The following is a 16,945-nucleotide window of genomic DNA, read 5'->3' as shown; positions in this document are numbered from 1 at the left end:
TCGACCTCGATACATATATTATACGAGTATTATATTATATACTCACGATATTACACAGGCTTCTATGAAGTTTTGCTCGAGCGTTAAAAGTAAACAAATATATCTATACACTTGACGATATATAATATTATACATAGGTACACATTATTATTTACGTATAGAAATCCTCGACGTGTGTGTATTATTTATTATACCTATGTATATTAAAGGCGCCGACCCTCGACCGTTCTCGCTCGACCGTTTCGACAAAGCCGACGAAATCCTCTTAACTCTTCCGGTCCCTATGCGTTTATATATTTGATGGTTTTCAAAAAAAAAAAAAAAAAAATCAACCCAAACAGCGTTCATATTTCCGACACCATAGCCCGGCCGTACGCGCATATACGTGCGATTTATGTATACTCGAACAACTATATTATATTATTATTATTATTATTATTATTCTGTATACAGAGACGTGTCGTCTGGAGCTATTTTATGTTCGTCATCGCCGTCGTCGGTCAACGCGGATGACGATGACACGGGATATGTGAATTTTTCTTCTATAGTATTTGTGATGTTCGTCACGTCCGTCTTGATAATATGTATAACGTAATGTTCGTACACTCCGTTTGAAATGCTGAAAAGCAGCGTTTAGAAATCTACATGTTTATTTATTTATTTGGCAAAACTGCAGCCAAACGCGATAACCGACGACACCCGAATAAAATTGAAACCTTGAGTCAGAATAGTCAGATCGTTAAGCGCATTATTATTTATAATAATATTTGTATATATACCTATTATAATATAGAAATTAGTGTAGCCGAGTAAAAATATAAATAAAGATACATTTCTCTTTGTCAGTGAGTACCAAATGGTCCAAACCCGAATTTCCACCGATTTAACTGCACGGCGGTCCGTTAACACACGATTGCGAATTATGCAGCCACGGCCTCCTACGTGTGATGATATTCATATGTCCGTAATAATACGAGATTGAACACTATTATTACTTAATAGCTCACCATAATATAATTTAATAATGATAGAACGTCTGTCGCGTATTTTTTTGTTTTTGTACAGTTCTAACCTAATGTTATTATATTTATACATCATCATGATTGTAGTAGCAAAGTGTTTTGAATTATGCAGATATGGATCTTATGCACGGGTGATTTTAACGGTAGGATTAAATTATTGAAGTTTCCTGTATTGCACAGACTGCGAAAATTGTTTTTATAATCGTGCGATTTTTCAATCAAATGTTCAATCGAAAAGAGGCAATGGCATGATACGGTATGGTTGATCCTCGAATAAATATGTCCGATATTCATCATAATATATAATTAAAGTTATATATATATAAAAAAAAATAGTTTGTTTTGGTTTTGATGAATTACTCCCTGGCGTACATAGCTCATATGTGTGTTATGATTTGTTTTTAAAAATATACAGTTAAAAATGAGGTCATTCTGAGTTATCCATAACAATATAATATTCTCTCAAACTTCATATCGCTGTGTGCCCGCATTAATAATATATTTAGTTGATGTGGTGTATCGTGTTGCGTCGGCAGATATATTTTAAACAATAAAAAAACTCGACCGTATTCGTGCATCGGTTCAAAATGTTTAAAAAACCACTGGTTTCCGCTGTATTCTTTATAACATAAGATGTGTGGCCACGTTAATAAAATAATATATTTTAACGTCTAGTTTACCATTTGTAATCAGACACTGGATAGATAAGTGGTTTGCGACGGAAATTTACATAAAGGACCTTCTTATATATTATTGTATAAATGTACATAGTAATAGTATGCGGTGGCAGCTGTATTCGAGTTAATTAAAAACGACCGAGGGTTAGATATTTTAATATAATAATATCATCGAGACGTATAAAATGATATGGTACCGTTGTAGTATTTTAATTAGGTGTACTTATCCGGCGGTCGTGTGGTGATGGAGAAGATCCCTTTGAACAGAAACTCACGTAGGTATATGCTATTACTGTCATACCATATAAAATGTATAATATAATAGCGTAAAGGCACACACAAACGCAACGCACACACACACACACACACACACACTCGTGCACGGCAAACAGGCGCTAATGCACAATAACTAGGTTCATTTCGTTGCCAAAAAGTAACAGTACCGGAATTGAAAATCGTCTCAAAGTCTCACAACGGTCCCTACAGCAGGCTCTGTGACTACATAGCGCCACGTCTTCATAGAATTTCGCACAGGGTTTAATGTATATTTAATGCATTTTATTATACTTATATATTTACTATAGATACACTCTAACCAAACTATGCGTCAGTGCCAAAAATACGGTTTTAATAGCTCTTTTATAAAAAGGTTTAATAATTTACACGACCGTAAATTACCGCTGCTTATATATATATTATAGATTTTAATCCATAAATCGTAATCGTGTGATTTATTTTATTGAAATTTATAAGTGCATATGAAGTAACAGGGATGATAGAACACAGGCATACAGTCGTCATAAAATATAAGTTTGTTTATCAAAACGTGTATGTATGCTATAGATACGTAATAAATATTATATATTTTATACATGATTATTTATTGCAAATAAAGTATTGGCTCATAATGATTATATATACTAACGACAAACACGGTTTTTTTTTTTTTTTTTTTTTTTAATAAGATTTACTCAAAGCACAAGTTCACGTTAAAATTGTAAAATTACATCTTTAGAATTTATTAAAAATATTTATTTCGTTCAAGTATGACTTTCAATGAAAAGGACTGATTACTTTTAAGAAAAAAAATTATAATACTATTGAAATTACTTTTTTTTAATTAATTGTGTACATATTTTTTTAAAGATATTTTATTTTCTAAAGCTAATAAATAAAATATTAACACATACAAATAATATTTTTTTTTAAAGGGTATAAGTCTCATTGTACTTATAGGTACTCAAGTTTATGTTATTAAAAAATATAATCTAATAAGAAAATATAATTTGACTGCCAAATCGCTGTTGACTTTGATAGACATTTATATAATTATTAAAAAATCGTTTTCTAGAAAGTTAAAATTTATGGATTCTACTAAGGACATTTTTACATTATCTGATTGGACTATACATAGAATTAATCTTTTATCAAAGACTAGGAAATAATATGGAAAAATAAGGCATTTCAAAATTATTTTTCTTTTCCTATTAAGACATTATATTTCATATTTTTCTTTGATGATTATCAGTAAATTTTGTCCTTGAAATAAAAATAAAAATAAATATTATGTTTTCTATTCTATCTGGGAATAAATATTTACTCTATTTAGCATTACTATATTATAAGATTTCTGTATATTTCGATTCTCTGATTGATCTGAAGCCATTTTCCACTTTTCTTTTTAACTTGGATTATTTTTAATTTTTTCATATAAATTACATGCATGGTCTATCGGTGCTTGATATTCTTTGCTTCATATTCTAATATTAGTATTCTTTTATGTGTTTAAAATTAATTCAAATCATCTGTCATAAAATCAGCCGATGTGTTCATGATTTTAAAAACAATATTGAACATATTCTCAATTTAGAGCGCATACAAAATAATTTATTGATTTAAATATTATTATTTTATTACACATCCATTATTGTATTCCATTAAAATATTATTGACCGTCGGAGATAGAATAATATACAGAATCATTTCGATGTTGGTTAGTTGTAAAATTCTATAATTTATTACGCATGAAATTTTAGTGATTTTCGTGTAAAATTCAGTGTATAATATATAATATATAATATAAAGTCATATCATATTATTATCATGCTATGTCAAAATATCAATATATTTTATATATTTTTTTAGTTTGCTCACGATCGGAACTAGGAGAATAGGGGAGTTATGTAGAGATACAAACACTATAATCTATGATGTGTACATTTTGAGTGATAAGAAATTTAATGTCGGTGGATAGTAGTCAGGGGTTATGAATGAGTTTCTGATTCAGTCAATGATTCCGGTAGTTTGAAGTTTTGATGTTCTGATTGTTTGTCGGTGAAAATTTGTTTGATCTTGACACGGAATCCGCAATATATGTATATTGTGACGTTCTCTTTGGTCATTAAGAAACTCTGTAATATATTTCTGTGTGACCGATTCTGTATCTTATGATAATTATATCTAATAATCTGGAAAACTCACGAAGGATGTACTAGCGGCCAATGATTTATATCATAAATTAAGTCATTAAGTCATAGAGTATATTTTTGTGTTTAAAAATTTGACAACTGATAATAATTTTATAGTGATTTTTTATGTCTTCATAGGAAATTGGATATTATGTTGAGGGTAGAGGGTATCTCTCTAGCTATAATTATCCGTTATTTTTTAAGAAACCTTGATTTTAATATTTTTTACTGGAATTTGTTTTAAATTATTTCTTTCGAGTGCGAGTTTGTAATCGAAAAGCTCTGTATATTTCGATTATATTTCTTGTTATTGATTACTTAATTATTATTTGCACGAAACGTTATTTTTAATTTTTGGGATATTAAATGAAGTGTTATCGGACTATTAATTGGATGCATACATTTTTTTTTTTATTGTTTATTAATGGACCAGTATTATAGAATGTAATATCGTGTTTATAGTTACTCATTTTGTTATTAAAGCGTATTAGTTTATTTACCGAGAACTGTTGGGAGTGTCAACTATTTTTTAAAATGAAATTTTAGTAAATAAAATAAAAATGAAATAAATAATTAATAAAATATTGGACCTTTATATTATAATCAGATCACGTATATTAACATAAAATCGGAAGTGCGCGAGGTATAATACGATAAGTGTACTACCTACTCTGTCGAGGTATTAGACGTAACTGACAGTATAAATTATTATTACTTAATATCGGCATCTTTCATGCCACAACTTTATAAACTGCTCGTAAAATTGGTCATTGGACAAACCACAGAATTGGCCTTGATTTTATTCCAATATTATATCCCACTCATTGTACTCCCAGGTTGTGTATAAAGTGTTGAAATTTTACCTTCCAAAACCCTAGATTATGTTTGAAAACAAAAATATCTTTTAAAACCACGTGTTTTTGTCTTGACGTTTAATTATACTTTGTATATAATATTATAACGATTAGTGAATTATGTGTACATGCACAACGCACATATAATTATAATTAAAAATGTATTATTATACAATTGTTGAGAAAATAATAGGTATACCTACCCTCTATTTATACTTGAAACCACAGTTTGCTTGCGCTGCGTAGCGTTGTGGGCTAAATTACCGAGATAAAAAACGCGGTTGTTGACGATCGAAAAGGTCGATTTTTTTTTTTAATTGAATTCCCGCATGGATTCAGAAAACCTGACGAAGCTTTTTCATCTGATTGTAACTTACTGGCGGAAGCGTAGTGGCTTTTTTTATTATACTATATATAAGTTTAACGACTACACCATATTATATTAATAGAAGAACTCTTTGAAAAAAAAAGAAACAAAAAAAAAAACATAGACCAAAAGTACGTTAAAAACGATTTATTAAGACGACTGTACAGCAAAAAGCCTCGAATAGCTCCCAACAAGTTAGATTAGCGCGTACCGTTTCAGCTGACCACGTCAAAAGTATTATTCTGAGTTTAACTCACATGTGATAAAATTATAGATTTTCAATCGAAAGCTATGAGTGTGTCATGATTAAAACGATTATATACATATATTATAATGTAGAAAGATACTTATAATTTTACAATACAACATGATTAGGCATTTTTACCTGTTTACTATTTAAAACACATGCACTTATACACAAGACACTTGATATCCTTTAAAAGATTCCACGTTTGAGCATTAAAATTATTAAAAAAGCACATCGTTTTTCTTAATAAGCGTATATAATTTATGTATAATATCATGTTTTATTATACTTCAAGAGGAACTAATAATATTTATAATAATTAAAATATACGAAAAATGCGAAAAATGCGTTAAACAAATACAATGTCAAACGTTTTTCCTTAATATTGAATTTCCGTTATTTTTAAATATTGAATTAATTTTATGTCACTTTTTTTAGAAGCATTCATATAACAATTATATATTTGGTATTATAAGTATAGGCTATTCTCTAATGTAATTTAAATTGATTTTTTTTTACACTATTTAATTTTAATGCAATTCTACCTGAATATTGATTAAAACATTTAAAACGACAACTTGGGTGTGATTGATCAAATTTTGTATTAAGTAATATGTTTATAAAATGCTTCGGGTCCGTTGGTTGACTTTAAGTTATTTTTTGGTGTTTATGTCTTAATATTTTGTAGACATCTGAATTCTTCATTAATCTAGTTTTCTAAAATAAAATCAGCAAATGTATCGAACTATCAGCTATAGTTGCTATACTAGCTCTATATAATATAAATTGGATTAACAACCTCATTAAGGAACATACTCATATGGCAAGAAACCTGAACAAAAAATGTATTGTAGCTTTAGCCCTATTTCTGTATTATATCATTTAATCGAGTAAAAGATTATTTTACTGCATTTTATGATACCATATCTGCCTCACAATAAATTACCACGGGAATAATCTATACAGTTGGAATCCATTTTTCCATCGCAATAGAATAGGAATTTTTGTTCAAAATCTAAATTTATAAGTTACATAAAAAAAGCTATCTACAACTTAATGTAACTGTTGCATTTATTATGGACTATAGTACCTAAACGTATCACGTTTTGGAATAAAATGTCCAAATGTGTTATAATAAATTCATTTTTAAACTCCAAAATATGTCAACGATAATATTATACAAATGGACGGAAAGACGAAATATTATATAGTGAAATAATATGAACTCGGTAAATATACGTAAATTGTAGCGTTTCTAAATCCGTTCTCATAGATGAAAATTAATATTACTTACTACTAAATAATAGAGGCATGTATAACTTATCTCCAATCGGCCTAAAGTTTATTACGTACAAATTCAGAATTTGTATACGTTGTTTATAATATATATATTTATTATTCTTCAAGAAGATAATGGGTCCCACTGAACATGTTCGTGTGGGTAAACCATAAAGGTATATATAGGTATATATAATGTTTTATTATACATTCATAAATATAGTCTATTGAATATCTGACTGCGATGCGCATCGTACAAATATGTATTATATAATAATGTATAATATGTGTATTCACATATTATATTTAATGGTCGGAAATTATTTGCCGCTCACCAAGAATCCAGAAATTAGAAATTCTTTCGAAAAACCAGCCGACCAGATGACTTATTAACTACTACGTATAAATATATTGTATATATAGAGGCACTAGAGTTGTGCAATACTATTCCGTACGTCATTTATATTAGAAACTTCCGGATAAAGGTATAGCCACCTAGACCTTAAGAGAACCATTGATGGCGGTCCGTCGTGGTTGAGCTTAACAAATGTTTTTCTACGTACGTATTTATTTATCGGGCATTTTTTCCGGGGAAATATTTTACGTAGCCTGTTTATATAAATACACTGCGAAACACGCACGTGTTTGTGACAGAAAGAAACCGTTTAGGTAATGTATTATAATAACTACTATATGTAATATATTTGCTGCCAACAAATACAAGTACACACATAATACTAGTGATATGTGAACTAAAATTGGTTAAATTTTAACCAAAACAAACGTTTAATAAGTTTGATTCGAATTTCTATCTATGGTCCAATTTAGTTGTATTATATTTAAAATTTTTAGATAAATTAATATACAATTTGTCTGGTAAATATAGTTATGTTAAAGAAATAAAAATTGAAAACTATCTATATTAAATAAATAAATATAATTCATAATAAATTCCATAATAGTTGTTGTTATTTAGAAATTTAAAAATATTTAAAATATTTAAGCGTGATTATTTTTTTAAGTGTTTAAAGTTTGAATTTTATAACTTGTCAAAATCACGTAAATTTGTAAATTATTTTATGGTTGTAAATTTATAATATTATTATGTTCAGCATTCATAATTAAGGCTTGAAATTCTTTTATAAGATAAGTTGTTCTTACTGAAACCAAAAATCTAAACATATTTTTGTTACAATTTTTTATTTGAAGTTAAAATGTTAACAAAATTGAATAATATTTAAAATATGCAATAAAAACTTTAGTAATTTTGTAAGAATTTGAATATACTCATAGAGACTAAATATTTAATATCAAGGTTAGTTAAAATTTCTTATTTTTTTTCCTGATTTGTGAATTACTTTTAAAAACTATGACATTTATGTAAACACATTTTTACCCAAAAATGGAAATAGAAGAAATCATTCAAATAAATAAACAATAAATATATTAATTTAAAAGGAATTAATAACTCCAAATATTACTTTGACGATATCTATAAATACCTTTTTTTTTTTGTGTTGATAGCAATCGCTAAAAATTTATATTATGTTATCTTTTAACTATCCGTAAAATGCGTCTATTTTTGTGTCAATTATCTTCGAACCTTTCGGCTTTCAGCACCATGTGCTTTTTTTTAATTGCTATCTTACTTATACTGGGAGTGAATAACTCACAAGTAATACCAATTTAACTATGATAAACAATGTCTGTTTTTTAATTTACTATAATATTACACAGATATTGTATACGCTTTAAGTCCAATTTTAGCTTTTTATAAGCCTTTTGCTTAATCTACCATTCAAAATTCAAATAATCTCTTCGACATCCATGTTAAGGTCTTCTTATACAAACTTAGGTCTGTTATTTCTTAAACTATCATCATTTCTCGAAAGGTTTAACGCTTTAATTATTCATATTTTAACCAGCATTACTAATAGAAATATTAATATATTATATACAAAACTGTTTAACTTGAAGTTCATATATTCTTCATCCAGTGTTTATCCATACCATAGAAAGCCTTGTAATACAATGATTTATACAACAAATGAACGAACTAAAAACTATTTTTATCTAAAAAAATATTGAAATAATTCTGAATGCGAATGCAGCAACACGTCATACTCTACTTTTCGGTAAACAAATAATTTAACGGTTAAATTTTTACCTATACCATTGTGATCATCCAGATGGATGTGTTCCGATATTATACACGTTGTTTCACTAAAGTTTATCAAACATTAAATGTATTATTGTGTATAAGTATTTGTTTAGGCAGAATTTAGGTAGAGTAGTACACTATTACTTAATGTATATATCATTAGTACATTAGTTATAGTACCTATATATACAATTTAATTGGATAAATTATAAATGTTATTATTTCGGTTAAGTAAAGGCATTTTTATTTGTCATCGCGCTGTTTACGTTGTTCTATATGTTAGTATATTAGTACATGTAAGTATGAACAACAAAGAAAAGTTGATTTTAGGTATTTATTATTTCTTGTGCTGCGTGTTATATGGTTATTACTTATTATATTGTGTTACACGTGCTTAAAAATAAATACGACCGATTTTTTTTTTGTACGTAGGTGTGTTTACCACGTATATTATTAGTTTTGTCACGTGATGATTCTGTGGTATGATATATAGATATTTATAATAGATAAACGTATTCTTTCGGCATGAATACAATATGATATAATATAATAATACGGAGTGGGTTGTATATTATATTCTTCTTATTCTTTTCCTTGAAACTTTGTTAAAAGCCGTTATAGAAAATAATATATTTGGTAATGTCGATAAAGTTCGTGCACGGAGTGTAACGGATCTGACTTCATAGAAAAAATAACGTATAAGTCGTAGGAGACCCGTTCAAAAATATGTAAGGCACCCGTATTACGGGTAAAATTATTTATATATAAGTATATAACCACCTATTGGTTATATACTTTGTTAAAAAAAATTGCTATGTGTTTTAATATTTTACAAATAATAATATTAAAATCTCTTTATTATATTATATAAAAAAATTGTATATTTTATTTTTAAATGTAATACATTTTAAAATGCAAATACAGACGATCAAGAGTATTTTTTTATAATAAATTGTATTTCTAATAGATTTATAAAGTTTATACAAAATACAACACGTGAATAAAATAAATTCAAAAAATTATAACTGACTAAATTTATGCCGTAAAACTAAATAAAACTAGTCTGCAGTTTGCACTATGCAGATTACAAACAAAAACTTTGGACAAATCGACTCGAGTGACTCTGAGCCGCTACAAATGCTTACTTATTATGATTACGAAATGTGGAAAAAGAAAACGAAGAGATAAAAACTGTAAATAAAATGATATCACGAACTGTGACCATCCGACTATGAAACAATTTTAATTATTTTATTTTATGTAGGAAAAAATAACTATAGGTATACATTGTATATTTATACATTATAAATTATAGTCACCAGAGGCTATTTTCGAGTGCCGTGAATCGTTGATTCAGGTGAAACAAAATTAACGCATTATTTGCAACGATTTTCATCCCCTAGTATAGTTCTACTAATCACCATTTTTTCTGGATAAATCCACGGTTGTTGATTTTATTATTCCTATTCGCCACACGACCATTGCTCTTAGTGATTTAAAACGATATAATTTAGAATATTATTATATTATTGTATTCCTACGTCGCCGTTGATAAATATTCGTTAGTATAGACCTTTTGTGTTCAAACTATCTAAGCAGATTAGACCTGCTGCTGTTGCTGCTGCTGCAGGAAATAAATTATAGAATTTCATCCAAGATAATATTTTGAATAATATAAGTACAGTCCTCAACTGGGTGACGACATCAATACATAAATTAATTTGATAATATTATATAGTCAAAAGTAAATATTATACTACTTATGTATTATTGACAATATTGACAATTGAATAATTTCACAAAGTTCGACCAGTGTCCACGTGGGGAAAAATATATATTTAGTAGTTCGGCGGTGGTAGGTAAAGTAATAATAACTATAATACATATTATTAGCCGTTATATTATATTAGCCATATATTATAATATTATAATACCGTTATATTGTTCTGAAAAAAAAACCCATTTCGGCACGTCAATTACGCGACGAACTGCGCGAAAATACTTGCTTTTTTTCTATTTCATTGTCAAGTGGTAAAGTGGCTTTTGTGCACCTCAAATTAATGTTTTCCGTTTTATTATAAAAAAAAAAAAAGATTATGTTGTCCACTGAATTCCTGAAACATTCATTGCATGTAATTTATATATATATATATATATATACGCGTAGAGAAAAAAGAGATAATGTCGTAATCATATTGTTTACAGGATGACGGATCGACCGGCCGGAGACGTATATACGCGTGAGACAGATTTGTCGTCGGGATGATTGACGAAACGGTCGTGACGGCAAACGGGCGCGCAGAAGAAACGGCCGGAAATCGGCGGCGGTAGAAGAAAAAAAACCTCTAACCGGCGGCGTCGGGTTTGGCGGGAATCGCCGAGCATATACAGTTTCGCAGACCGAGAAAGAGAGAGGGAGTGAACAAATACACATTATCTACCGTCTCTCGTCGGGATCTGTGCGGAAAAACTAAAGAGTCAAAAAAAAAACGGTCGACTGCTGACACGGCCGAAATGGCCAACGGCAGTGGTGGCGGCGGCGGCGGCGGTGGCGGCGGGTTCGAAGCGCTGCAAAACGTCGCCCCGAACGTGTTTCCGCCCATTTACATACCGGCCGGACACGGGTCGAACGGCACGAACGCCGTGAACTTCAGCGAGGCCATCGAACGGGAATACGTGGAGGACTACGTGTTTCAGTCGGCTTTCTCGTTCGTCTATCTGCTCATATTCACACTGGGCGTGTTCGGCAACGTGCTCGTCGTGTACGTCGTGTGGGCCAACAAGCACATGCGCACCGTCACCAACATATTCATCGTCAACCTGGCCGTGTCCGACATCATGCTCTGTGGGCTGGCCGTGCCGTTTACGCCGCTCTACACGTTCACCGGTGAGTAAACGCGAACGGACGGCGACGTTTTATTTATTTATATTTTTTAAATTAAGAGTAGGCCTAACGTATACCTACATATTTTTCCACTCGACGATTAATTAGGACGTTATATACGCCGTACCGTTTCGCATTGTCGCCGACGTGTACTCGGCACTCGTATACTTGGCTTCGTTTTCCCGGGGCTAAACGCGACGTGTTTATATGTCATGGGCTAATCCTGCAATCGGCTAATGTCGATTTTGGCGGCTAGCGCGGGACCAGTATAGTTAAGACCGGTTAAGAGTATAAGACTATAACCGTGGATTATGGCTACATATTTTTTAATACGAGATTGTTTTTAATCGACTTCGCGATGAAGTGAAAACACGTCAGTTCGTGGCTTATGTTCAATATTGTACATGTTGTATATTCCAAGTGCCAAGACTAGAACAATAATTAATATATAATTAAATCTTGGGCAAAGCGATAATAATGGCACAAAAATGGTATATTTTTTTTTTTATCGTCGCTGTCGCTACTTCGCGAAGCAGTATAAAAATTCTTCAGTCTTAAAATTTGAAAGTGGTTTCTGTTAGAAAATCAGGTCTATAGTTAGTAAAATCCTAGTTTAGACGATATCGGTGATAGAGAGTAAGCAATTCATGTATTTTCAAAATTATTGGAAAAACTGTTAAATTAACGAAAAAACTGGGTTATTTAGTTTTAGTTCAAAAATTAATGAATTCAGTTACTTAAAGTTTTGACAAAATGTTTATATTTTCATTTACTATAGATTAACATAGCTTCAAAATATTATGGCACTTGTTGTGATATGTATAGACATTTTAAATATTTTCATAGGCTTTTTTAATTTAATTTCTTGATTTATGTATGATAAAATTATTGTTTATGATAGATAATGATAGCTATTTATTAAGTAGTTTACTGTAATGGCGGTGTTAAACTTGAATTTAAAGATAAAATATTGCGTACGAAAAACAATTTTAAACGAAATAGTTTTTTAGGCTATATTGCTTAGTATAATGTATTATATATGATTAGATTGCTACTATTAATTTTTCTATTAATAATGCAAACATTGCAAACAGTAGTTTGAATTCGTTTTTGCTAAAAAACATTACATTTAATATAACTTAAAATTAATTCGTATATTTTGAAAACACCATTGTGTATATAATAACATATAATAAACGTATACGCAAACGATTCAAATTCCCACGAATAATATTTTTGAATTAAAATAGAATAATAAAAATTATTCATTTTCGTTTAAATATTTAACTTTTACAAACATTTTAATTTCAAATATTTAAAAAAAAAAATGTTTTTTTATATGCATGTATATTGTGTATAAACATACGGGTTTCAAAATTCTTTAATTGTTTTATTAATATTCAAGCAATTTTAATCGTAGAAATTCAAAACAGTTTACTTTTATTTAATTGGACATTGTATTTACAATAGGTATGTTTAAAATATTACAATTTAAATCTTTACTATGACTAAAAATTTAAAAATTTAATACAAAAATATTTATAAATTATAATTTTATAAAGCAATTGAAAATATTAAAAATATACAATCACTTATATTTATAAGCGTTTATGATTTATATTTTGATAAAATTCAATAAAACTTTGAATATTTGAAAATTATTTTGCAGTTAAAAATTCATAGTATCCAATTGTTATAGCTATGCTTGAAAAATTAACACAAAGTTATTCAAAAGTTGTTCTTACAGAAACCTATTAATAATAATGATAATAATAATAATAATTATTATTATTATATTGTTTGCATCGTTTGAGATTATATTGTGGTGTAGTCATTATTCCTTACGAATATTATAATATTCATTGTCACTTTTAAAACAATTTATACGCGTATTTATTTTCCAAAACGATCTCTTGACAATATAATAATAAGCTTGTATGAATTATTGTTAAATACGAGAGTTAAACGGAGCTTAATAAGTACTCTAACATTATTATAACGAGTCAAATCATTAAACTTTGTTTTTTTTTGTAATGATGATATGGATATTTATACAAATTTTATGTTTAAAAATAAACAATCCTTGTTGAATATTTGTTTTGTAAATTTTTATGAATTATTACATATTTTATATCATTAAATTTATGCTGTGACTCGTCAAATATTTATTTCGTTTATAGTATAGAACAATCCATCGGAATCTAAAATCAATTAAGCTCATTATAGTAGTTAATATGATAATATTACAAAACTCGTTTATTAATTTAAAATTTCAATGTTGTAATCCAAATAGTTAGGTGATGGAAAAAATTTCTCATGATTAATCTAGAACCGGTAGGTATGAAATAATAAATACATTTTAAAATTGTAATTAATATGTGTAATAATATTACATAATTACATATTATGTTTATTGTTTATAATAAAATCTATTAAATTATATTAAATTGTACGCTAAATAAACAAAGTATAATACTATTAAAAATTAGCATACTATTTCTTAGGATTAAACGAGATCTGTCTATTTAAAAGTGTTTTTGTAATGAAAAAATAAATAATACATAAAATGTAAAATTCGTAATAATTCCTAATTAAATATACAAAAATATTCAACACGGAAAAATTAGAAAAAATAATAATGTAACATTATTAAAAAACAAAATAATATTATAATTTATTGAAAAATATGCAAAGATTTTCACTACCGAGATTCCTCATTAGCTTGATTATAGTACTAAATTCAGCATAACATGGTACTAAATTTATGAGAGTAATGAGGAACGCTAATTTAAGTCGAATGTGATGGACCATAAGCATTTAATCCCAAAAGTAATAACTGAGGAGAATGACGGTGATCCTTAAGTTTCTGTAAAAATTGAAAGTTATTCTGAATCCTGCGATCAAAGAGTCTTCCTTAGATCTTAACGATTAGAGACAGGAATACAATCATGATTTTATTATTCTACATTGAGGATACATTTAGTAAAACCGAAAAACGTACGTATCATTATTTCTATTTGACCAAATCGTCCGCAGTACATGGTCATTGGTCAGTGATAGACGGAATCCACAATGCTTGTCAATACAAATAGAATTTACCTTAGATTGGATACAATATAAAACGAAAACATTTCGAAAGAAAATAACTTTTATTTTGTTTATAAAAGTTCTCATGTACAATCCCATATACAGAGTACCTATAATATATATTACTATAATCTTGTGGATAATGTAGGAAATCTTACATTGGACAGCACGCCTAATTGTATAGAGATCAAGGTATAGGAAAAAGTCTATAATGTCTGGACATTTTGTACAATGATCAAATATTAGTGGTCAAAGTAGGGACAATTTTAAAATTAAAAAAATAAGATTAAACAGAATAGTATTTGGTTTCAATAAATGAAATAAATTTAATAAATGTTTTGGTATTAATAAGTAATATTATTTTTTATACAAACTACTATTTACATTATTTAAATGCGCAATAAACTTAAAATATTATATTATTTATATTACAATAATGACTAATATAGCCTGTTTTATTAGTTCTTAAACAAATCAATACTATGGCAATTTGAATTGTAAAGTTGTCAAGAACTTTTATAACTACACTAATGCGTGTAACTTTTACATAAAGTCTTACGTGTACAGAAATTATATTATCCCTTTTCCACAATAATTGGTTAATTTCAACGGTGTTTTTATTAATATAATAATGTCATTTTCATTTAATAACTATTTTATAGTTAAATTAAATTACATTGTCCACAGGATTTTGACAGTCAATTTTCCCTCGAAATGTACTTATACTGTTTCCGGGAATATTGTAGAAAATATTTTAGTTTTGAAACTATCATTTCACATTGCCAAAATTGGTCGAACATTGTGATTAGTGTCCAAGCATTGTTTACAATTCCTACAAAACCCACAAAATGTATAATATTTACATTATATATGTTATATTATATTGTACATAACAATAATATAATAACTTATACGATGGAACAGTTTTAATTCTGAAAAAATATGTCATATTTTTGTCTGTACTTTTGTTATGGTTAAAAACAGTTATATTTTATTTTAATCACAACCGAATAAGACCGGCTGATAAATCATCTCGGTACAAGAATTTGTCGCATAAGCATTAAAAAAAATACGTTTTTTATGAGTTGATTTAAATATCACTATGGGCAGTATCAGTATTATACCTACGGGGGATATCAATTATAATATTAATTATACGAGTTTCTGTGAAACAGATGTTAATGCTTATGTCACCGTACTATAATACGAGTAGTTAGCCTATGTAGATAAAAAGGAAATACAAGCTATTTATTGCTATTTTGCGAAACGCGTTTCAATGTTCAAAAGGGTCCAGTTTAATTTACCGTTTCGAATTTTGCTGCGTCAATCCTATAATAATAGGGTAATTAATTTTCGTGGATATATTGTTGTGTGTATTTGGACAATCTACAAAGGTTAGGTTATAGTTTCGTATATAAATTGTGTATTCTACTTGTGCGCGTGTGTGTCTGCCTGTGAAATGTACATATAGGCACACAAAGGGACAGACATTAGGAAGTGCTAGAATTAGGTGTTATTAATTCTCTGCTGTGAATTGTGCGGGTAGATTCGTTACATCGCATAATAGTTTCCATAAAATTAATTTCCACATAAATAGGTGAAGTAAAATAAAATACTCGTCATTGAATCACAATAACAATGAAGTCGAGTGTAATAATGAAGTACACTAACACATTTTAAAAATTTTACTATAATTTATTTTACTAATATTGATAATATCTAAATTATCTGTGTATTTGTGTAAGTAATAAATAAATCTCCTAAATTACACTCAGTTACAATAATTTCGAAAATTTAATACTATAATTTTGCCTATAAAAAAAATTATAAAAATTTATCTATTTTTATTGGTTATGTCTTACTAATAGCATTTTTGATTTAGAGCGGTGCGATAAATCTA

At 28.3% G+C, this 16,945-nt stretch overlaps 1 protein-coding gene across 2 annotated transcripts in view; it reads left to right on the top strand.

The window, feature by feature from the left end:
* Window positions 1-16,945, top strand: part of LOC113548677 (neuropeptide Y receptor type 2-like) — a 171,673-nt gene that overhangs the window by 42,751 nt on the left and 111,977 nt on the right. For both annotated transcript variants that reach the window (XM_026949683.1, XM_026949682.1), the window contains one exon: window positions 11,280-11,961. In XM_026949683.1, coding sequence (XP_026805484.1) covers window positions 11,589-11,961 — 373 coding nt within the window. In that variant the 5' untranslated portion in view covers window positions 11,280-11,588. The remainder of the gene's footprint in view (window positions 1-11,279; window positions 11,962-16,945) is intronic.

Source organism: Rhopalosiphum maidis, chromosome 4 (genome assembly GCF_003676215.2).
Source record: "Rhopalosiphum maidis isolate BTI-1 chromosome 4, ASM367621v3, whole genome shotgun sequence".
Classification (NCBI taxonomy): Eukaryota; Metazoa; Arthropoda; class Insecta; order Hemiptera; family Aphididae; genus Rhopalosiphum; species Rhopalosiphum maidis.
This window is presented reverse-complemented; position numbering and strand designations above follow the sequence as displayed.